A 25,512-nucleotide genomic window follows, 5' to 3' on the forward strand; every position below is an offset into this window, starting at 1 on the left:
GGCTGGATTTTCAATTGGAATGCTGAATAGCTTAAAACAATGTATTTAATAAGTTCATTACAATCTTTTTCTTTCCATCATTTTACCCCTGCTGGAAAAGGAAGCTGCATATTTTCCTTCCTCTTCTTTCTCTCTCTCCTCCTGCTTTCGTCAGCTAAATGAACAGTCTGATTGAATTTAGTTAGGTTTGGGAGGCCTGCTTGACAGGCATTAGTTAGGAAGCATATTTCTACATTCATTTAAAATGAGCCGCTTGGGATTTTGCATAAATTCTCATTACTTCCCCTGTATCTAAATTGCATTATTTCATCCCTTATGCTGAACCAATGCCTGGCTTCCATTTTTGCTGTGCCACCTACTCATCCTCTAAATGGGCTGGCATATGGATGCCGGCGCAGTGGTAATTGGAACAGTTTCTTTAACTCGTTCCTTTCGGGGGTTAGCGAGGTCAGCCCACACCTGGTGGAAACGCGTTAGGTCATTTCTACGTTTAATCGCGCCATGCTTTAAGTAATGCCAGGCCATCCAGGTGATGCTGTGTGACGAGCCTTAATCATTTCCTGTCTGTGTGCTGCCAGCCATCCAGTCTTCTTCCCAAAGCACAAGGGCTTTATGAGGTGAGAGCTGTGAACAGCAGGAGCTACTGCACCAGCTGCCCTCTGATCTGAGCCTCAATGCTGCTGTCATTCGCCCCGCTCTGTATATCCCACCTCAGGGGTTCCCTGCCTTGGCCTGTGAAAATGGATAGCCCGGCTCTCTGTAGGAGATCTGTGAAAAAGGGAAAAGGTTTCGCCCACGGACTCACCTCGCTGAGTTGTTCCTTGGAGTTGCTCCTGTGAGGTCTACTGAGCTCCTGCACCGTCTCGTCCTCGCTGAGTTTGACTGGACGAAGCGCCAAAGGCTTGATCTGCACGACATACAAGACAAGAGGCCAATAAATGAATTAGTCCTAAACTTACTAATGAACCAAACCATTACGTCTGCCTGAGCAATGTGGTCTGAGAGGCAGTGATTTATAGTTTGGCAAGGAGAAAGATTAAAAATCTAGATATACAAGACCATGACAGTGTTCTTGTTTTTTTTTTTTTTTTCTTTTTGATTGATGGAAATGAATAGCTTAATGTATCTAGAGCTGAACGTGTTATAATAGCGGTGAACATAATGTTTGCTACTATTTTTGTCAAAGTGACATGATTATTGCATGGTAATGAGGGAATGATTAAAGCCACTTACATAATATTAAATGGTGCGGTTATATAAATCTAGTCAGACGGCACCAAACAAATCTCACCTGCATTATGTAATGTGACAGGAAACGTTTTTTTATCCATGTCATCTGAGAATGTACAGTATGCTGTGCAGCTGATGAGTGCTGTATTGTTTCCCGTCCTGAATGTGCTAATGAATACACCAAATCGAGAGGCTTTTCTAATCCAGTGTCAATCCATGAACCGAAACAGAACAATAAGCAATATCTTATAAAACTAGGAACAATTTCAACTGTAATGCAATACGATTTCATATGTGACTGAAATGAAGAGGAAACTGGAAGAAATAGAAACCTGGGCAACCTATAAATACAAACCACAGTGCAGCTGATTTCCACTGATTAAGTGGCTAATATTTATTATCTTTAATTGGATAATCGTATGATATTATAATATTTGAATAACTAAATGCTATTCCACTCACCAAGTGAATAATTCAGTTGGTTTCTCGATTAAAAAAAAGTGCAGCAGTTGAAGTGGTGCTTGCTTTGAATTGTGCATTGATCTTTACATGACCTCTGACACAGGTTTGTGTTTACTGGTTGAATTACAAGAGCTTCAGACTACACACAAAACTATCAATTTTATATCAAAAGTCCAGACAGTGCAATATATCACAGTGCAAAACAAAACCATCAAACAACAATGTCTCATGTTCCAGATGATCTTATTTCCTGCCAGTCACGACAACCTTTAACCAGGCGAGTATGCACAACAATACAGCAGAACTACAACGGCTTCAACTGATTTTCAATGGGCAGCACTCTTTCTTTTCTTAACCTGAAAGAAAACACAAAGTTGGCAATATGTGTCACAGCTCAATGTCAGTTTGTACTTTGGCTAAATGCAAAGTAGAACTGGCTGTAGCAAAAACACCTGTAAGCCGAAACCTCAACCAACTGGTGCTCGTTGTACCAGTCAGCAACAGGAACGTAGCACAGCAAATTAAGTAAAACCAAGCGTGCCAAGTTTACTTAGTTTAGGGCATCTGTGCAAATTCAGTTGTTCTGATTGACAGTTTATTATTCTACAGTATCTCTACCCATCAGTATTGTCCAACTCGGTAAAAGATCAAATCTCCTTCACCACATTTTGCGTATTGGATCATGTTAGTGCACACATTTAACACAAACACACCAAGACAAGCATCCGATGGGAAACAATAGTTATAGCTTTGTATAATATGGCTCCTTTAGCCTCGGCTAAAAAGATAAATATATTGTTGTGCGACTAAAATCCCCATCCACTCCCTCAGTTAACTCTATAGAGGATTCCTTGGCTAACTTCAGAAGGCCAAAACAGCTCCTTGAGGCCAGTGAAAAATTTAAAAACATGTAGCATCAACTGTCAGTAGACAACACCAAACAATATACATACTTCCACCTTCACCCAACAATATCTTGGTGATAAACATGATTATTCTTTAGTATATACAAAATATCCGCTATTAGCGGCGTCAATGTACAAATGTCAGTATGTGCACTCTTCTACTGACATCACGGTAACCCCAATGCCAACATGGATGGTTTGTTTTATTGCAGGCCATCAGGTCCCAGAGTTGGCATGCATCCAAATTCCCAGCCAGATGGGAGGTTGGCGAGCACAGCAAGGAAGACTCAGTGCTGGTGCAGCACCAGCCAATCGCAGCGTCCTGTGCTACTTCCCCACCTTGGAGTACAGCAGCGATGGCTGCGGGGTGTAATCCATTTGACTAGCAGTTTGCGTGTAGGAGCTCCCCCGGTGGCAAGTGTGGTGTCTGGCCCTAGTCTCCTGATCTCCACTGTAATTTAAGCAGATCACTGCTACAATTAACCTTTCCCGGTAAATATCAATTATGGCCCCCGGCTGGGCTAGAATTAAAAGGGTCATCAGCTAATCTGACAGGTCCTGTACGCTACCACCTGGCTGGGAGGGAGGGAGGGAGGGAGGGAGGCCGGGTGGCAGAGAGAGAGTGTTTGTCTACCCTTGTGCCCACCAGCTCACATGCCAAGTAGACACAATTCCCTTTTAATTACCCTGCCGCTGCCAGGGCAAGCATGCTGATTGGCCAAGGGGCATTAGCAGTGCACGGAGGTCAATAGTGACAGGATAGGGGGTCGGGCGGAGTAGTGTGGTAAAAAATAAAAGGAGGGCGCTGCTGTCGAGCAATCACGGTGTAGAGACGGAGGGAAGAGAAACCTGGCAGGTGGGCCTAATCAGGTTTGACTTCCACCTCCACCCGCCTCTCCCTCTGCCTCTCTCACTCTCCCCCGACTAGCTGTCAGCCTAATCACTCCTTGAATCTGAAAATACACGGTGGCCCTTTTGATTTCCTCCTCTCAAGGAGAGCACAAAGAGAGCAATCCTCCTTGGCAGACAGGCGAGCGCGGGCACAGAGGCGGAGCGTGGAGGTACAGTCGCCGTCACGTCGCCATCAAGTGCTGCCGTTGATTACTTTGTTTACCCAGCATCAGTGTTACTGACAAATTCCTGAAGGCGCCCAAAGTGTTTCCGTCTCCTCTGGGGCCCGAGGGCTACATTACCCAGTCAGCAATCAATTTGGCTATTGATCAGAGCACTGCGTCTAATTAGGCACCTAAGTTAACGATGCAGCGTGCAAGGAGCGTTCCCCAAGCTGCTTTTCAATGGGACAGAATAGCAATTGATCTAGGCAGGAATTCACCAACTCTGACAAAAGATTGGCAACCCTGACTGCCTGTGATTAAGGTAGGGACTAATTTCCTGTCTGGGGAGATGCTTAATTGGCCCTAAGCTCCCAACTGTGCAGCTTTCGTGTGTTGTTTTTTCTTTTTTGTCGACTCATTAATGTTAAAGGACAAATAGTGAGCTCGAGGATGGGGCTAATGGTCTCTTCTGAAATGTGACTGCTTGTCAGTATCAACAAAGTCCAAGGTCATAACACCTGTCCATTTCAAGATAACGCCTTTGCGATGCTCTCTGGGCAACCCTGAGAAAACAGCTCTGGGCCACCTGGTTGTTTTATAGAGTTACAGATTTGATTGTGTGTGTGGAAAGTGTTTGTTTACATTGGAGGTTTGACCCATGCGGTATTGGGGCAAGGTTAATCAGGCTGAAGCAGCAAATTAATGTAAGTAATCTGTGTGGGAGGGGCGGAGAGGTGGAGGGGTGGAGGGGTGGGGGCTGGGGACGATGACTTGAGACGACAGATAGAAGAGAAATAGAAAAAAACATAGCTAAGTAAGGGCCTGTGTTTTACATGAATAATGTACTGGAAATTAGCTCCATTAGTCTCGGTATTGAACATGTCGGCAGTCCGTCTCTGGAGGCTGCCGCTCTGTGCTCTTTAATTATCTTCAAAGGGCCCTCCAGCATCTTAATTTCCCCCCAAGTTGAGTAGTGCCGACTTGGGTCTGTTCATTTATACTACCCTAACCCTGGGTGAAGTCGAAAAGCCCCCCTGCTTAGTAAGGGCTGGCCGAGGCACAGGCGGAGACAGTCGTGGTTTACATCAGTTCACGCCAGGCTTGGCTAACTTCCCTTTTCCTTTTCCTCTTCCTCACTCTGCTTGCAGTGGCGATCAATCTGTGGGTTGTCAGCAGGGAGCTGGCTGGAGGCTGACGGGTGATGCTTTGTTGTCCTGCTCCTTTGATCCTCCCTCCCGTTTTCACCTTGCAGGGGGTTTTAGGCATCGAATGCATGGTCTCGCACCTTTTTCCTCCCTGAATCAGAGAAGCCGGTAGTTCTGACCTCACTATTCCTCCCCTTTGCTCCAGCTCCTCTCACTCTGCCTGGTCTCTTCCTTGCCTGCCGTCACCTGTCAACAGCACTGAGGGAGGCTGCGCCTCAGCCTTGTCCCTGTGTCAATCCTCATTACCCCGGGCTCTTGGACCTTGCACCCTGCCCGCTCCTTGCTTTCTAGCTGTCTTGATGCTCTTCTGCGCCGCACTACCACGCTCCATTCTCCTCTACGGACTTCCCATGCACAGGACGGGGAGGAAGTAATACGGGGAGGGCTCAAGATGACGGATACAGATCCTTCCTCTAATTTGTTCTGAAAAGTGTCCTGCGCAAAGGACCCTCACCCCCATTAACCCAGCGACAGGCTGCTACCGCTGCTCCGGGAGGAATCAGCGGTTTGTGTGTATGTATGTGTGTGTGTATGAGTGTGAGGGTGGCCCGGTAGTGCGGCAGGCGGAGGCACCTCGGCGCTCAGTGCCGGGCTCCGGCACCAGCTCAATCTATCGGCTCATTATCCCCCCCGCCCAAGCTGGGGTGCAGACAAGTGCACTTTAGGGCCACAGGCCAAATTGATTCATCTGCCTTCATTTTCTTCAGGCTCAGAAGTGGCAGCTGCTTGGAGGCAGGGGGAAGGAGCCATAATATGGTGAGAGACAGAGACAGGAGTGAGGGAAGGAGAGACCGAGTCCGGGAAGGAGGGAAGTAAAGGAGGGATGTATCAGGAGAATGAGGTGTTCCTGGCTTTGTTCCTCATCCATGTGTCATTTCACTTTTCCTCCTTCTCTCTCACTCTCTCTCACTTTACAGCACAACCAACACCTCCTTCCCTTGAAATCGCTATCAAGACATGCACTCACTCCCCCACCAAGTCCCAAGTTGGAAATTAGCCCAAGGACAAGCTAGTGGATTTACTACAGGGAGAGCAAATGGATTTTTGCTTTTATTTTGACGAGTCCCAGTGTATCCATTACGCCTTTTAATCATACATTATTCATAGAGCTCGCCTTATAATAAATGACCACATAAAAAAGGATACACATATTATACAAGGCCTAAAATGCCCCCATAACTCTCTCGCCTACTGCACTCAGAACTACATCACATTTGTAAGCTGGTTTACAAATATGAGCCTGTGAAATGGCAGCAACATGGTGTTTCTATTGCAAGCAAAGACACCAGGACACGACAAGAGTCGCGAGATTGAAGGCAACACTGTGTACAAATGAGGTACAGTGCAAACAAATTAGAGGGCGTGCCCCATTATCCGTTTTACATGTGTCCTTCGCTCAAAATTGTGGTGTAGAATGGCGCGGAGTGTAAAGCCAGCCGGGGTGGCCTCAGCGAGCGCCCAACACTGTAACAAAGCAGTCAACCTGAGAGCGGAGCCGCCTCCTCGGCCTGATTCCCAGCCAACAGGGACCTCAGGAGAGCCTGCGTGTCCCGCAGGGCCCCGTCTAGAACAGATGAACTGGGGAGAAGCGCTCTCCCTGCGGGCCCCGGGTCTCTCAAATCACTCTCACCATATGCCTCCTGGGGGAGTGAGGGAACAAGGCAAGAGAGGAGGAGGGGGGAGGTGGGAGGGGTTAAGGGGGGAGGGTGCACCTGCTCCCAAATACGAACCCATCCCTCAGCACCTGTCCCGGGGGTTCACTGACAACCAGCAGACACGCACACACACACACACACACACACACACACACACACACACACACACACACACACACACACACACACACACACACACACACACACACACACACACACACACACACCTCACCTGTCAGCCAGGACCATAGGAACAGTATCTGTCCTGCCCTGATAAGCACAAGGCCTTAAAGCAGAAACACCCCAGCCCACCCCTCCCTCCCCCCCCCCACACACACACACTCCAAAGCAACCATTTCTCAAAGCTACCAACAACAATTAGGCCGATGATGTCAAAATGCTAATTATGTTATTGGAAGGAAAGCAGCGGAGCACTGCCGTGGATCTGTGTTTCGCTCTTCATTTCCTCATTATGCAGATATTCCTACACTCCTGTTTCTCGACAAGAAAATGCACAGCTTTGATTCCTGAGTACACCATTAGCGTTGAAAGCAGTCAGAGAATTTTGCGAAAAGATTTATGCATGCTTACAAGAAAATTTTTAATGGAGTTCACATTGGAGGTTGTGCTTCGATTTTTTTTTGTGATTTTTTTTTTTTTTTTTTTTTTTTAACTCAGGATTATTTGCAAGTCAAAGTTCACTTTGGCTTTTAAAAAAGAGGGTATGTTCAAAGTCTCAGTAAAATGACTTCAGGCTGTGGTACATGCTACCGGAAGTGCCACATTTGCACCTGTTTGGAGGGTAAGAGAGAGAAAGCTGTATTCATGCATTTTCAGGAGCGTTCAGGTGTACCTCCTAATTTGGTAATTATCTCAGCAGACCTTCCAATCACTAAGAGTATTTTCAAGATAATTGGGAAGCACGGGGAAGATATATGTATATTCTCAACCATTATGTACTTATAGTTGCAGCAAAAACTTTGTGTTTACCTGATAAAACAACTGAGTTTGTACATTTTCGGTATTAACCTGCTATTGGTTGATCATTTCAGTCGATAAACTCCTTCCTTTTTGCTATCTATGTATTATCATATTCAAAATCCCTGTCGCTAAGGGAAACAAACAACTTCACCTCTGAACTAGCAACCGAAAAGCTGAAAATGGACCGTTCAATAGAGCTAGTCTGCTTGGTTCTTTTTGGTCTTTTGCAGAGATTTTGCCACTTTAATGCAAAAGCTCGTCTCCGCTCGTACAAACGCTCCACGAAAACAAGTTCCCACATGACATTATTTTCGAAGGACACCATTGCTGCATCTTTAAATGGTTGGTTTAAATAAATACAAACAAGGCCGAGCATTTCTTTCCTCCTATCCCTGAATGATATATGGGTGTACCAGATCATTCTTTAAACGCGGTGGAGATCTGTCTAGCTACGCGAGATTATCAGTAACGCAAACGATAACATGCTGTTTGCGGACTAAAAATAATTGAATGCTATTAGTGCGGTATGGTACTTCCTCTTATCATTTCCATTGTAATAATGTTATGCAGGCTTATATTTGACCAGGTTTGAAGAGGTTATAATGAAGTGTTATTATAAAATACTTACACCAAGTAAATGACCATGGAGTCTTTAAAAACACAACAATGCATCAAAACTGACCTAAAGCATCAAAATGTAACTATGTTTTTTGTGACATGTAGGAACATTTTAACCAAAGTACTGATTGTATCTTTCAAACGTCTGAAAGTGGGAGATAAACTTTGCCTCCTACATGCGGGTCAAAGTGTTTTGCACTCAACGCTGTGACCATGATAATTGCAGGCAAGCTGCATCTATCACAAATTCTGCGACAGTTTCGTGTGGAAAGGATTTATCATTTATGACTCTCAACTGCATAACCCTTAAATGGACAGAGATAAGGCGGGCGTAAACACTCTTATCAGTTGATAAGAGTGTGCTGGTGGGACAGATCACCGGACCAGACAGATGTCGAAATGACAGACTGTCTGACTGCACAGAGATGTTCACAACTTGAACTCACAAGTTGGTTAAACATCAGAGGAAACACTGCTGTCTGTGAATAATAAGCAAATCCAGATGTAGGTCATACAATAAACAAAAATACTGACAATAAGTATTAGTATTATCACTAGAAAAATAGCCGTTACTGCTATTTTATCGTTATGAAGATATAATTAAACGCGGGATTCTAGCCATGAGTATGAACCCGACCTCAGTTTAAAATACTTCACACGTCGAGTTTTTTTTTCATAAATCATGAGGAATATCGTTCTTGCATATCACTTTGGGTCCGATAATTTACACACCTTTTATCAGCAATTACTTCCATCATTGGGCACCGTGTGCCATTGATCCATCTACAAAGACTGCCGTTCTGTTCAACTGCTGAAACTATTAATTATTTTTTAACACTTGAAAATGATCTTATTAGCAGTTGAAGAAATTACATTTTTGAAAGTGTAACATTCACACTCTCTCCTGCGTCTGCACTTGATAACTTTGTCACCCTCACACATACCTTAAGAAATGTTTAATTTCCTCTAATGTAATCTGAAATAATTATCAGATGAAGACAACGTGTGAGCCGCAAAAAAAGGCTCCTTTTAACAAGTCGACCAAATCCACACACACACACACCTTAAAACTAGCTATCATTCACTGTGACATGATTAAAACACTGAAGATGAGATTGTGGGGTAAAGGAAATGAGCAAGTGATTAAAAAAAATGGTAGTTGAAAAACAGTCTAAAACTTCCAGTTGGTCTAACTTTACACCTTGTGTGTCATTTGGGTTTTGCATTGCAATTTTTACAGACCAAAAACAAAAATGGAACAAGATTGATTGATGATGATCCATTTGAAGTGTGTAAATGTTTTTCAATGGACATTTTTCATTTTTCTGTGACACTATTCTTTTGTTTCTATTGTGCATTATGAATATGTGGAGAAATCCTGATATAGTTTTAACAATATAGAGGACTAAACCATGCTGGTCATTTCTGTCATTTTCTAAAATGATGGATATCATACGATGTGTTTGGGTGGAGGAGGTGACCCGACATTGTTTGTCTGTGGACAGCTTTTACCGTAAACTCACATTTTAATCTGATTCCACTTGAGGTTTCAATCATTATAATGATGGTAACAGTTGGCCAAAGCATCCCAACCGACTGCCTGTTCCTTATTAAATAATTGTTTATTTTGACTTCAGGTGGTTGTTATCTTGGCAACAACTTCTCCTCCATGGGGGTCTATATTTCTGGGGCCCATATGGCGAGTAAATGACAGAACTGTGCCAATTAATGACAGCTTTTAAAACCGCCGTTGTCGGAAACAATCAGTGGCGAACAGGATGTGATGCAGTTTACACCTCAATCAACAGAAGCGGTGTCTGTTTGGAATAAAAGCGAGGAATGTGTTGTTAGAGCCACACACTGGAAACTGACATTGTTGAGGCTGATAAGGATATCTATATTAAGCCGTTAGGGGGGGGAAAAAAAATAATCATCACTAATAATAGCTAATAATTATTTTACAATAGGATCTTTTTCTAAACATCCTTACAATTTAGTTATTTATGAGTTTTGACTAAGAAACAGACTTTACAGACTTTTACTGATTCTGAATAATCTCAGACATCTTTGAAGTGTGATTAGTGTAATTCATTTTTTTGTACTAGTCAACATAAAGTATATGCCAACACCAGTGTATCTGTAGTAAAATCAAATTAGCTGATAATATTATCCAGTACATTCCAGCTCTAGTTCAAGCAACAATAGCAAAGAGAGCTCATATGAAAACTACCAAGCAAAGCCCGCACTAAAATGTTAAATTTAATCATAACACAACATGATAAAAACCATGCAAAGACAACACGGGGCACACAATGGGCCAGTTTCCCTCTGAACTGACTCCACAATTTTTTACATTTCAGGCACTGAAATGTAAAACTTTACTTTTCATTTTTTTGTATGAACAGATCTGATCACAAAATATTTGTATAGGCCTTAGAGAGACTCAAACTGATTGAGCTTTGGACTGTAGTGCTGTATGGTGGAGCTAATCTGTGGGGCTTTGGAGCTGAGGCATGTCATCAGAGGGAACTGAAAGTTTAGAGGAAAGAGACAGAAAAGAGGGAGTTTTTGAGAGTGAGCGAGAGAGAGCGAGAGAGAGAGAGAGAGAGAGAGAGACAGAGAGAGATAGAAAAAGAGAGAGAGAGAGAGAGAGAGAGAGAGAGAGAGAGAGAGAGAGAGAGAGAGAGAGAGAGGTCTAAGCAAGGAGTCAGGAGGTAGTTTGTAGTCAGAGAGTGAGAGAAAGACCGGGAGAGACAGCCAGAGTGCTCTGGGCTTTTTAATAGGAGGCAGATGCAACACATGTAATGAATCAGCTTCGGCTCGACGCGGCTTCTCTCTGATGTCTGAGCACTCGTCGTGCCCTTGGAAAACTTCTGGGACCTTATCTCATGCCTGCACAGCACACACTACCAGTAAATTTAGGAGGAAGTGTTATGTGTTGGATGAAGGAGGGGCGGGGTGGGAGGGGGGAGGGGGGAAGGTAGGAGAGCTGAAGTGTGTATGGTGTGCTGGTGTGCTCATGTCTGCGTGTGCTGAAATTTAACAATGTAAAGTCCATACCTTACGTATTCGGACAGCTTCAGCACATTATATTTGAAATACATTAATACACATTGCAGTGCCCAGTCTCAGTAATTGGAGGCTTCTAAATGTCTCTTGGCTGAATGTGTTCGTGAACTAACTCTGACGTAGAAAAAAAATCTCAAATGTGGCTCAGAGTTTATCGAGAGTTGCCATTTAGATGGAGGTGGAGGTGGATGTTAACGTGATGTTTAAATTGGCTTGCAAAATCAAATCCAAATTTGGGTTTATTCAAATAACGCAGGTTTGAACAGGTGAGCTATAAAATAGCAAACAACCAGGTAAACTGTGAAGGAGAAGTCTCGTTGGTGACGGGAAAATCTTTTGCATTGTCAATAAAAAAAAATAAAAAAAACAACTTTATGACTGAACAGCAACAAACAAGTCACGAATGCTTTCCAGGATGTAGGAGCACAGGTTTCCTTGCTGTTAATCAACAGAAGACTTCCAACTAAAGCCTTTTTTCAATTTACCACAACATGCAAACCCATGCTGAACTTCAAAAGCAGAAAGGCCAGGCTGCAGTTAGCAAAAACATACAGATGAACAGACACACCTGTGTACATATGGTTATACATGTGTCTATATATGTAAGCAGCTCCCCATGTTTACTGTACATCATACTATGTAGAAGCCCGTCTCCGACTGTCAGGAGACCTGTTCTTCTGCAACGCAAAGTTAATGCATCGATGAAATATTAACATGCGGACTGGTACTGCTGACCTGAAAAGTACCTTCTCCCTTCTACACAAGCCAACATTGCATTCTATAGCCTCACTATTCTCAGTCATTTGTACAGACCACGTAAATACAGCTGGAAAACCGATGAGCCGAAGCTTATTGGAGCCCTTAATGGAGCAAATCAATCATTAATGTTATTATTTCCACCTGTGTTTTTACTGCTATAGAAAGTCAAAACATCTCCATGGGTGTTTAACTTTCTGTAAACAACATCATTTTGCAGCATTGGTACTAAATAGCGAGCACTACACCTAGTTATACTACCACCTGTATCACCAAAAGAGTAAAAAAAAAAATCATGCATAAAGATGCTTTAAAAAAAACGTGTCATTAATTTCAATAATGTTCTTATATCTCATTTTATCATTTTCCCTTCCCTTGTTGTTTAACAACACTAACGCCAACTTAAAGAAATATGTGTGGATATCGTGTAAGTTTGCTAACAATATTCCATAACTAATTATTTGCAAAAGCCGACTTTCTGACTCCAAAAGACAAACCTTTCATAATAACATTTTCTTTTATAGATGCAGTATTAAGGTGATTAGTTAATAAAAAAAAACATAACAAAACAACAACAACAAAAAACAATAAAGCTGCATTCTCTAAAAAAAAACAACCCTTTTCTTAATATTTTTTTAAGACATATTCTTCAATTGTAGAATAAAATGTAAAAAAAAAGCAGATTTTGTAACAAATACAAAAAGAAAATCAGGTTACATATGCAATATCCACCCCAATCATAGTAATAAGCACAATAATAACAAAAAAAAAAGACTTGGCATAGTCCTCCTCCTCAGATTCCCTTCCAGCCAAGCCGTTTTTCTCAAGCAAGGGATCATCGCTCTTTTGACTTCCAGCAAATTGGTAGATTGGTAACGCATCACACTGCCGTCACACTGGCTTTTATCTATCTCTATATGCAGGCCTGCATAAGGAATGTTTTAAATCCCTATAAGCTCAGATGCAGAAAGCATACAGCTCCCGCACCTGATGTGCAAAAATATGAAGGTTGCCGAGAATAATAGGAGGTCAAAAGAGGCAGAGAGAAGAGAGAGAGGAGAAGGACCAAGAGCAGACGGAATGGCGGTAGAAAGAGAAGAAGAGGCGTAGAGGGGTTTCTGGATCTCCCTTAACAAAAACTGAAATGTGCAGAGTTTGTACATGTTGGATATGAAAGAAGTACGCTGAGGATAACTGGAACCTTCAGGAGAGGAGAACAGAAACTGTGCAGGAGGCCTCCCTGTCATTTTGGGGTTTTGGCTATGACATCTGTCAGAGCCATCACTCCTGCTTGGACCAGAAGAGAGAGGTTGGTGAAGGAGTTAGAACAGGAGGAAGAGGAGGAGGAGGAAGAAGAAGGAGGAGGAGGGTGAGAGCTGATATGATGAGAGGATTCTGAAGCTTTGGGTTGGTATGGAAATCAGGTCTTAGACAGGAAAAAAAAAAAAAAGAAAAGAGAAAGAAACGATGAAAAGCAGATGGAATCAGCGGTTGACATGACAGCATCCAGCCTTGAGAGCGCAGATCTACTGTCTGTGCATTTACATGGCTGCATTTGCATCTATATGATCCCTCAAAACGCTGACATGTGCGGGGATTTGAGCCTCGCTGTCTGCGAGCACTTGAGCACAATTAGGGTGTGTGCCTTGTGCATGTGTGTGTGTGTGTGTGTGTGTGCGCGTGTGTGTGTGTGCGTGCGTGTGCGTGTGAGCATGTTCACAACATTACATGATCTGACAGGCCCCGCTTGTTGCAACGTACACTACATAAAATGAGGTTGCAGTTGGTAGAAGGAGATCATGTCCATTGTGTTAATAGGGATAATAGCGATTTAATAAGCTTACAGGGGGATTCACTCTGCATTTTAATTGGCATGGCCCCTCAGATGAAGCCGTCTCCCGTATCCCCCCCATGATTGGGAACACATGGAAGAGGCCGCTGGATAAACACAGTCTATGTGGAAATCTGTGCAACTCAAAATTTGTACCTTCCCACACTAAATTAGATGTAGCTCATTTCCTGTTGTGGGATTGATGAGGTCAGTAGCTATTTGGTTAAATCAAACAACGTGCTTTCGCTAAATTCATTGAATTATGCCATTAAAATTTAAATATGCTATTATTGCAGTGTGAATAAATATCACACACCTGTAACTGCACATGCTGAAAAGTTATCTTTTGCTACATCTGTACGATGGTATAATTTGTATGATCTAATTTAACTTGAAAGACCAAACTGAGCCAAGTCAAGTATTTGGCAACTTGGGTGGAAATAATGATTTCATTTCTATTTTTATACTGTGCTATTGTCTTGTGCCAAGCTATATACGGACTATTTTGGTGGCCTGGATGCTTGTTTTTTTGTTTTTTTTTAGCTCAGAGTTGCTGTGCAGATCTTGTGCTTCAACAACGACTTCAACATGGAAATATATGTTGAAATATTTCACTTTACAGTACAGCTACCTTAAGATGTTGCCGTGGGCATCAAGTGTCACATTAAGGCCATAACAAAAACCCCAAAGATGACCCACATTCAAAAACTAGCTGTCTCACTGTTGTGTGCTCAAAATGCCCTTCACCCCCCCCTCTCCCCCCGCTCCCATCCCCCCCACCCCTCCTTACTCATACATTACAGTATCCACACTGACACTCTGCCACTTTAAGAACCCAAAACAACACAATGTGTCGCTTCCGTCTCCGTCATGTAAAACGGCTACGCAACGGGGTTGTGCGTGTGTGACGGTGCACTGTACGTGTGCACGAGGCACTTTTGCAGCACCACTTGATGGCAGTAACACACTGCACCAGTAAAGCAAACCCGCAAACACGCACATGCAGAGTTGCAGACAACACAATGTCAAGAGCATGGCAATATCTACCACCCTACCGAGCAGGGCAGGAGGAGGAGGAGGAGGAGGAGGAGGATTTGGGGAAAGAGAGGGAGGTGAGCAGTGAATGAGGTAATGATAGGAAAATATTGGGGAGGGTGGGGGGGCTAATTGTCTTGAGTAGCGCCCCGGGCGACCTTGCTAGGGGGAGAAGTCGGGGGGCTTTGGCCTCGGCGGGCACAATGCTGCCAGGGTAATTGTGCCGCGATCTTGACCTTGCATTGCTTAAACTCGCCCTCCACTCCTCCTCTCGCCATCCCTCTCTCTTTCTTTATCTCTCTCCTTCCCTCGCCGAAGCCGAAGAGGAGCTGGGATCTGCTCTCCGCTCTAATGATGTCAGATCCCCAGAGGAGGACTCTGTCTGCTGAATCTCAACAGCTGGCCTTCAAAGTCTCAGCATGGACAAGGAGCTGCAGGGAGGCCTGGAGGACGGTGGAGTAGGATCTGTCAGCTGGACAACCACAACAACCGACTCCCTCTGAAGGTGGAAACAAAGGTCCTGATCTTCTTGCACCGCTACTATTAATGGAGCTCTTAAACAGTCAAAACACAAACGTTGGGAGGAAGCAGGAGGCACATTCACCATGCAAATAAAAGAAGAAACCAATAAAGACCTGGACTCCAGTTTCATGACTTGCAGCATTATACTTCCAGCTTGGACCTAACTCAATAACCATCTGAGGAGTCCATCGGATTCAGGCTTATCTCATACATCCAAAACACTTACAACAACAACAACAATAACAACAACAACTTGTTAAGAGTGAGTTAGTTGGTTTAAACATCTCTCTATAAACCTTAACTCCACTGAAACACAAACTTGGTAAGTGATGTCTTGCTTGCTACAGATTTTGATTGAGCTCCATCACAATCAGACATGAACACAACTTTCAATACAGCTGCCCATATGGCATTCAATTCAATTAAGATAAAAGTAATCAAGAATCTATTTTCTGATGGTGCATGAAAATATGACATAACAGTAATTTGACATGAGCTATTAATCTTCTCTGCTATGTTAAATCACATTAATATTCATAGCTTCCAAAATGTTTGGACATTTGTGTTTCAGACACAGATGCAGCAGTGTGACTGATTCACCTCGAGGCTTTTCTGGGAATGTATGAACAAGAATGGTCTTGTATTCAAATCACAGCCAATCTCACCTGAAAGCCGGCCAGGTCTCTATCTAGAGACCGCATGTGGCCTAAAATCAATACCAAAATACAGAAGAGGGGAATGGACGGAACGAAAGAGTGAGCTGCGTACGTGGAAGTCTGATTCTGCTTGACATTTACATGAGCAATGTCAATATTCAAAACCGAGGTCAGAGACTCGCAGCTCAGAATTTTGGCTTTACGCAATGCTGCGACATGGTTAAATCAGAGGCTTAATGCTTGTAGTTTTGAAGCCCGGGGGTGATGGTTTATGAATTAAAGACGCATCAGGACATTCCCAAGCAATTTTAATTATGGAAATACATTTAAAAAGCAAACAACTACATTAACTTCTTGACACCTGAATGACACACAGGTGCATGAACTCTTTGACTGTTTAGCCGTTTCCACTTATGAGGACACCCAGCAATGATCTTATAGCCTAAAACCACTTTACCATACGTCTAGCTATTGAATATCATCAAAGGGAGGGAGACGGTGGGCCCAATTCACATAAATCTATAGGGCAGCAGCAGTGTGAGGAAAACTACTCCCATAAGACTCCACTCCTCCTCGGCCTCCACCATTACCTCTCTGTGATTTCTATCACACTGCTGTTCGGTGAATTTCTGCTAGAACCATTGTCACAAAGATCAGAGATATAGTAAAACTGCCTGTCGACTTGACCTTCCAGGGATGGAAAGGCTTTTTATCCCCCACTGTCTTTCATTCTCTCCATCCTTTTATATTGCAGCAGCTGCAAGGCCAGAGACCATGTCTGCCTTGCATTTCACTGTTGAGTGAAGTTACTTTGATTGCGACATCTTATGGCGATCAAAACTCCACAGGAATACTTTCCACGACACCATATGGGCACATAAATGCAGTTCTGTTTTTCTTAGCAATACTGATGTCAGTGTTTTCAGTCTAGTTACATCTACATGATTACTAGAGGTGCACATTTACCTGCCAAGGGACAGGTGCTGCAAAACTATGTGTTTTAGCCTTTCAACAGCAGATGTTGTCAGTGAAAGGCAGATGATGTGACAAAAATGACAAACATAACAAAATGAGTTTTCTATTGCATCACAATCACCTTGAAGAGAAATATCACCAATATGCCAAACATTTTCCAAGGCACAATTAAATAAAGTACCGGTTGGTATTAGCAAAGACTCCAAATGAAATTATGTCGCAGTTAAAATGTGAATGCTGATGCTGTGGAAAGTTTTGCAAATAGTCCGCTTTTGAGCAACACAAGGTGGTTGTGAGACAAAGTGGTCTCGAGCCAAATCTGACACACTTGAAACCTACAGGGACTTTCATGTCTGAGAGGAAGTGGTGTAAAGTGAAACAGTTGAACCTAATGAGACATTTTCACCTCAACTTTGTGCTGAGGAGAAAATGAGGGTGTTGATAGTCAGGAAACTCTTTATTGAAGTTAAGAGATACTGTAACTTTGTACAACATGGTACAGTATACTATACTGTAGAGTGTCAGAGAATTAGCGACTGATTACAGCTCAGATTGGAGTGAATTGGGCTCCAAATAGAAGTGACATTGCAGACAATTTTTCAGGCAGGGTCCATTGTCTGCATTAGTCTTAACTTAACCTCTCAACAGCAATGTTCTTCCTTTAAGGACACACGTCTGGATTCACTCACAGTTCCCACCGTACAAAGTGCTTCATAGAAATGCGAGGCCAATCTTATGGAAGTCCATTCAGTGCTATACACCATCTCAAACTTTTCTAACGGGCACAGTGGAGATCTGTATATCCTGAGCTAAATTTAACAGCACTTTTCACTGGTGTTCACTTTGATGTTGTTTCTTGTCTTCCTTTGTTATGGCAACCAATACTTAACGCAGCTAAACCAAACAACTGTTGCTTTGCCCCCCAAAAAAATTTTATATATGCAACTTCTGGCAAGTCTTGGAGCAATTTGAGCTAATTGCACCATCACCATTTGCACTTGGTGCAATTGCACCATTGTTTAGGTGTATATATATATAAATATAAATGTTTTTTTTAGCTGTATATATGTCTATTTATGTTTTATATACCTATTTATGTCTGTTTACAAACGGAGTCAAACTATTTGCATGTGTAAACATACCTGGCCAATAAAGCTGATGCTGATTCTGAGAGGAGGCAATACAACTTTACACTTCAAATACAATAATCCAATTCAATTATTGTATTTAAAGTGTTCAAGGAGAATGTTTGACTTGAGACGTTTATATGGACACTTTAACGTGCTTTTTTTTTATGACTGGAATAACCACTGTGTCTCAAAGCTGACTATAGTTGCCATCCTCTGCAAAGCTGTGCAGTGAACAAGCTATTTGTAGATCCATGTGACTTTTATTGAGAAGCCTTTGCTTTCTTGTGATTGAACCAAAACAAACCAAATGGAATAATGCCGCAAAATAAAACATCCAATAGAGTTTGGATCAAAGAAAACAAACTGCTGATCTCCTTTCCACCCTTTGTCCCACTGCTCTATCTCCAAAGCCCTGAGCGAATATTACAAATTACCCCCTTGTGCAAACACACTGATAAATGGAGCCGGGAGGCCAGGCCTTAGGGAGCTCGCAAAGCAAACACAACATGGTGCATTGCTCTACATCTCCATCCCCAGTGTGTTTTTACAGGGATGTGAATGCCTGGTCGTCTGGGTCAGATCGATGTCACATCAAGGCCCGCTTAGTAGCAATAACAGCGCATAGAGGGCAAAAATGTCAAGAGATCTTTCTCTCTGGCTTCCGATGAAGAGCAAAGGTTGGTGTCCAGCTTCACTACTTAATAGATGCTAGTTTTAGTCTTTTCCCTTAATGTAAACAAGACAACAAAAGTGTAGTTTGGCTATTTCTACATTAAATTGACTACATCAATTCCATTATTAATTATCAATTGCATGTCAGCAGAAGATAAACCATAAATATACTGATGGCTTCACAGTATGTGACAAAAACTGTTCCTGAAAAACACTGCTCCACAAAAAACTCTGTTTGTTCATTCTGGCTTAATGAAGAGCCAAGATGGCAGCGGTTCTTCACGAAGCAGAACTCATCTCCCTTTTGTTCCTGTTGCAAAAGTGAGCCCTGTGGTTTGTGGGATCTTGGCTCGTGATGATTTTTGTCCTCCTGAAATTTGTAGGGACAGTCTGTCGTTTCTGTTGATCCTCTTTTGTCCTGTGTACTTCAGTTTGGGAGGTAATTTATTGTAATTTATTTCTTTGATTTTGCAAGGTTAGACTCATTATACCATAATAGCTCAATTTGTTTGTTTGTTATTTTGGCCTCTGCCCGCCCTGAAGTCAATTCTTGACTCCTTCTGTTTTAAAACACACTGTAAACCAGTTTGTCTCTGTGGCTGCTTTGACATTTGGGGAAGCTGTGCCTTTTTCAGATTGTGTTTCAGCCACCCTTAGGCAAGGCATACCGCACTGTAACAATGGATGTACAAACGTTACATCATTAGTATGACACTGAATGATCATTAGATGCTTTCTTATAACTTGTCTATTCCACAGTTTAGTTTAGTGTAAAATCTAATACAAGTACTTAATTACCAAGTCAAGTCATTCATCTAATTCTAACCTCTTATCTGTAAGATTATTGTTTCTGAAATGTATGTATTGTAGTAAGTAATATTTCCATTCTTGAAGTTTTAGTAAACTTGTCTGCTATACACTTGAGGCATACATTCAGAAAAAGGTCATACTCCAAAAAGTGATTAAAAAAAAGTCATACTATAGTATGTCGTCCGAAATATTTAAAAAAAAAGTCATACATCATGCATGTCGTCCAAAAACTGACCCAAAAGTAATTTTAGTATATACTATGTAGTGTAGTCAGGGCGATGCGGCTAAGTTTGATTTTTCGCCGTGACACAGGAAGTTGATGTTTAAAGTCAAACGATGCTCCAAACCTCATTGAAACTTTGCACATGCGTCAGGCACCAACTTTCACGAGTTTTTGAAGATGTTAAAGCCGCCAAAAAAAGGCAATTCATTTCTAAGAAGGATAAGGAACGAGATCGAGAAAAAAGTTAAAACTGCAAGCGGGAATATGCGAACCTGGTTACTTGCCTATAGGCATAAGTAGAACTGACACGGTTTTCTCAACAGGGGAGTTTTGTGTAGAGCCTGTGGTGTGGAGCCCTGAAGAGCAGCAGTGGCCACAAGCAGCAGCAAAAATGAGCAAGTGATTCAGGCAAGTTAAATAAACTATGCATCTGATGATGTCAGTACATTCAGCTGACTGTCCAGCTGATCCAGAGTGTAGACTTTGTTTAACATGGGGCACTTGATTTACCCTTCTGATCCTGCTGAACGGTTTACAAACTGAAAGGACGTGATGGTTTTATCACTGCCTAGTGTAAGATTATTGTCTAATCTCTGAAAGAATGCTTACCATCTCGATATATCTGATGGGTGGCTGCTGGTGTCACCGGCATGACCAGCTTACGCCATAAAAACAATAGGCTTAATAAAAAAAAGAATTTAAAAGTTGGATCTTCCTGGTAGCTCTGTTTGACTGATGAGACTTTATCTGATCTGGTCTATTCTGGTTTCCCAGCGTGACAATGTAGATGCCATCATGTTGGAGGTGTCCAAGTTCTATGGCAACCCAGAAAAGCAAATAAGTAAACAACAGCTATACCCAAAAGAGCCAGGACAAAATAATTGAAAATTTTCACGCAAGTTATTTCAGGCCACTTCCTCATGGCTTCATCCCAGTCGCTAAATGCAATCCTTGAAGGGCGCAACACAGTCCGTGCGCCGCAGTGTACAAATTGTATTTTTCCCATGCGTTAACAATGTTGTTTATTTCTGCTTATTTAAAAAAAAACTAACTGCACGGCTTAAATAGGCCAATAAACACCAAGAATTAGCTTTGTTGTTTAGAGCTGTTCAACTTTCTAACCTGGCGTCCAAACCAGAATTGGGGAAATGGGCGGCGCTACACGAATAAAGTGAATAAAATCTTTTAAACTGCATCAGTTTGGTCCCAGTTTAAAAATAATGAACAAAACTTTGGTAAGTAAATACAGATCAGAAGATTTTGTTTCCAAATTCGTTGCAGGTCATAACATAAATATCCATTCAATCTCCTCATGGTTACTAAGCTTTGAGTTTTCAGTTGAAGAATCTATTCATATTTGTGCCGAGGCCGACTTTCTGGGGTGGTATGTGATGAGTGACAGCATGGGCCAGCCTTTTAAACTCCATAAGAACAGTATAACAGTGGTTCACAGTGTTCAGAAAGGATACATCATACCTGTAAACTGAGGAGAACGAGGCTTTTCCGAGCTTATAGAAGCTTCTGTGAGCTTATAGCTGCCAGCCAAAAGCTCTGTTTTATTGCACGACCAAAGATAGGTCATCAATTACCAAAAAAACAAAGAACAGGGTACGAGTAAACCTTTCACAATGCATAAATGAACATAAGCTAGTTTGTCAAAGACAATTGAAACAAAAAAACAACTCCTAACTGGTTATGTTTCTACAAACAGTTCAGATCCTTTCAGATATAGCAACAGCCACTCAGGGGATTTCCGTGCTTATTGACCAGCTATTTCTGGCATGTGGTATGCTTTGTAAATTCATGACATGCTTGCTTTGTCCTACCTAAAACAGTTGCTGGGTATTTGTTCTATCATACGCTATCTCTTCATCACCTGCTATGCTTTTTGATGGTGGAGAGGCTTTGTGTTATCTTGACTGCTGTTCCATTTGCATTATGACCATAATTATCTGCATGTATCTGATAAGCATTGTAATCAGCTTTATCTGGGTGACAGGCATTTATTTTTTCCCCCCTCTCTCTCGTGATTTAACATGTTAAACAAGAAAAACAACTCCTACCCAGCACAGTGGCACGAACATGAGCTCGGGTTGTCGGTTACAGACACAAAGGAAGACCACACATTAAGTAGTTAAGAGCAGAAAAAAAAAAATAGCGACAATCTGACTTGGACAGGCAATATATTTGAGTGAATGTGAGTTTATAAGGGCCAGCGCAGTGAAGAGGAGGACTCAACTGTTTTTGCGTGGACAAAAGGCGGCACACAAGCACAGTTTGAAACAAAATGAAAGCACCTGCTGATATGGTTATTTCAGTAATCCAATAGCAGATGTAAGCCATGGGGACTCTGCATCAGAATGAAAGGCAGACTCCCCAGAGCTCCCAGTCTCCTAAATAACGTAACACACTTTTGCATTAGTCAAAACAGCAGACCAGGGGCACATATAATTCTAAGAGTAAAGCTCCATGAGCTGTTAGGTCATTTTGATGATCCCTTTCATCATGCTTATATACCAGGATAACTAATAAAATGATAAATGCTTGCCGATTCTCTGACACACCCGCTTTACACATATGCATCCACATTTCCATGTTGATTTGTGTAAGTGTATACAACACATGCATGTGCAAATGTGCACATTAAGTGCATTTGCACAAAAATAAACACTTGCAAATCGCACACATCAAAAGCATACCCACACATGCATCCAATATCCCAAGCCAGGCATCTGGAAAATATCTAAGTCAGTGAAAAGGCCTGTATAAGGGCAGCTGCTGTCCAACTGTGTAGGCATGTCAAGGAGACTGAAGAACAGCAGGGAGCCAGAAGGATGAGGTGAGAGGTGTAGTGAGCATAGCGCCATGTTGAAAGAAATCAGTTGTACCTGGAGAGAGCGAGTTGGTACATTATGTCCTACCACTTAGCTTTCATGCTGTTATTTTTGTAGTATTTATTGCCTCTGGCACTGAGATCTTACAGATGCCGTGTTAACTGATGCTAAACACTGAGATTAATTTATAGATGATGATAAATCTTTATGTTGATTTTTACAAATGAGCAAATAAAGAGGAACAGAAAGTAATTTGGTAGTTATAACTACTGAGGCTTCATACTCTGAATATGTTTTTTAAAAAAACAGACTGAGCAACAAACATACTTAATGTTGTCTGCAGCATAATTGCTTACGAGTGGAAGTTACAGGCCTGCGAAGTATATTAGGCAACTAAACAACTCGCATATACAAACATACTGTGTACAATCACCAAGCACTTTTTTAGGAATGTTGTTTAATCTAGTGTAATCCAACAACAATAATAGCTCTGCCATAAATTCTAATAAAACTCACAATATTTTCAGACTTGGTTGACATTATCAGATAGGTAATAATTCTACTTTATGGTTGTTATTATTGAGGTCATAGTGGGGTGAGGTTGACTGGACTGCATTATATTGAAAAGTGTTCCTAATATTTCCATTGTTGTACATAAGGGGGGTGGGTGTAAGAAAAACTGTGTTACTAAGGTCACAGGCATCGGGCTTATGAAACTCTCACTGAAAGGTGATTGTGGATGATATAATCCCTTTTATGATGCTTCCAAGGCTATCATGGCAGTTTTAATGCCACTCTAAATTTGGAAAGGGGGAAGCTCCTGAAAGCATAATGTTGGTCATCTGCTGGGCAGATGTCCTCAAACACGTCCTCATTCAACAAAGATAAGTGTTTCTCAAAAGGTATAAATGGATTTACTTTGAGAACTGAACATGTCAGATACTAAAATCTAATGTATGTAATATTTAAGGTAACCTAAGAAGTCGATTTCATTCTTTTGTGTTGTCTTAGAAATTTTACTACAATAGATGGCTGAGATGAATCTCTATAGATATATTTACCACTAATACGGTCAGGATCAGTAGTTGACCTCTCATTGGACCAAACATATATGAAGCTGTATATATTGACAATCCAGTTGAAAACTATTTCAATATCTCTCATTTTGACTTTAAGTAGATGCTGGGAGGAATTTCTTCTGCTTCCTGACCAAGCTCAATGAGTTTTATTTCCTTCATGGATTGTGTTAGAAATACTGTATGGTTATTTCATCTATTTTGTCACGCCATTAATATATTCCTGAACCAAGGCAGTCGTGGCAGCCAGTGAAGGTAAAAAGGATATGCTGCAGCTTGTAGTGTATTAGACCTTCTACTGCAACAAATGATTGCACCAGCGGGGGTGTGGGGTGTCGGTGGGGTCTATCTTTTGAAATGACAGATGTCTGGGGGACGCAAGGTGTCAAGGGGGACTTTGGTAAATGGCAGCATGTGGCAAGGTCGCCTCTCCATTTGTCTGCCAGTGGGATGGCAAAGGGCCGTTGCATAGAGTGGCTATAGCTCTGTGACTGGCTGACAACCTCCCGCGGCCCTGCGAGCAATAGGAGCCCTCCATCTTGTGTCACTGTGGGGATGTCTAGGACTGGCGTGGTGTAGAGTAAAGTGCCCTCCCCTCCCTTTCAGTGCCTCTCTCCGCCTCCCGGAAGCATCCATCACAGCGTTCCCCAGTGGGGCGTGGGTAACAGATCGACTTTCCTCCGGAGCGCTAATCAATCCGACTCTCGCTGCCTCTCCCTGGGAACATTTATGGCCTGCCATAAAGCAGGCCTTTGGGGCATTACAGCACCCAGTAATCCTGCTAAGTGAGCAATATTTCCCATCTCTGGGGCAGCAGTTAGACGGGCTTGGGCCATAAATAGCAGAGTTAATCTGTGGCCATGACTTCTCGGCCAAACCTCAGCAGTCACAACCCCACTGGGCCCAGGTGGGAGCCACCCGGCGGTCAAGGTAAAACAACTTGAGAGACGAAACGATGAGATGGCCTTCTCTGGTGAACGCGTTGGATCACCATCTCTCCCTTGTTTCCCTGCCTCTCTACTACGGTACAAAGAGCCACAGAGGGAACAACAATCTATCATGGAGGATACAAGGCTCAGTTGTAGTTAGCCAGCAAGTTCATAAAGTATCTATGAACGAAACCGTTTTTCTCAGTGAAGTCCAAACTCCACTCATTACACGGCCCGCAGTTCACAAGCAGCTACCAACAGAGGAATTGATTAACATTAGGCAGATGATAGAAAAGCCGGAGTCGCAAGAGTAACAGTTAATGGCAAAAGCATGCTGATCAACTGACTCTAGACTTGTCTTTGAACTCGTTGTAGTAATAATTTTACGAGATGATGAAGTCAATGACCATAAAACCTAACATGCATGTTAAAAATAAGCCACAAAAGGAAACACTGAAGCCAAAAATCTGGCTGTATTCTTTCAGAGTTCCTGCCAAGGTCAGTGAGTTCTCCTCAAAAGGGAGCCACTTCCCCGTTTTATGCCCAGCTGAGTTAAAACGGATATGTCGATGTGCTAGTATTTCTTCAGAACATCTTAAAACAGGCCGTTTTCTCTCAGGGCACCACTGGGAGTTCTGTATAGTAAAACACAGAAGATAGAAGGCAAAGCTAGCCTTAGGTTGAGTGTTGCCAGAGGGCTACAGCAACCACCTCCCCTCCACCAATAACTGCTGCTGCTCGGGTTGATCCCATTTTATTTTATTTTATTCCACCCATCATGCATCAAAATGTCTCCCCGAGGTACCTCCGCTTTGAGCAGAAGCCTCTGTCTCTTTTTTGCTGGAAGGCCAAGTCTCTCCATCACACCACGGGTGCAAGAGTC

The 25,512-nt window shown here is 42.4% G+C and overlaps 1 protein-coding gene across 9 annotated transcripts in view; it reads right to left on the reverse strand.

Annotated features, from left to right (window-relative positions):
- The window catches only part of fbrsl1 (fibrosin-like 1), a 269,926-nt gene that overhangs the window by 151,768 nt on the left and 92,646 nt on the right, over window positions 1-25,512 (reverse strand). For all 9 annotated transcript variants that reach the window (XM_069706609.1, XM_069706605.1, XM_069706602.1 and 6 more), the window contains exon 3: window positions 806-907. In XM_069706609.1, coding sequence (XP_069562710.1) covers window positions 806-907 — 102 coding nt within the window. The remainder of the gene's footprint in view (window positions 1-805; window positions 908-25,512) is intronic.

Source organism: Brachyistius frenatus, unplaced genomic scaffold, assembly GCF_029030835.1.
Source record: "Brachyistius frenatus isolate BFR_SWC_R1_liver_20210118 unplaced genomic scaffold, ASM2903083v1 Contig_64, whole genome shotgun sequence".
In the NCBI taxonomy this organism is placed as follows: domain Eukaryota; kingdom Metazoa; phylum Chordata; class Actinopteri; family Embiotocidae; genus Brachyistius; species Brachyistius frenatus.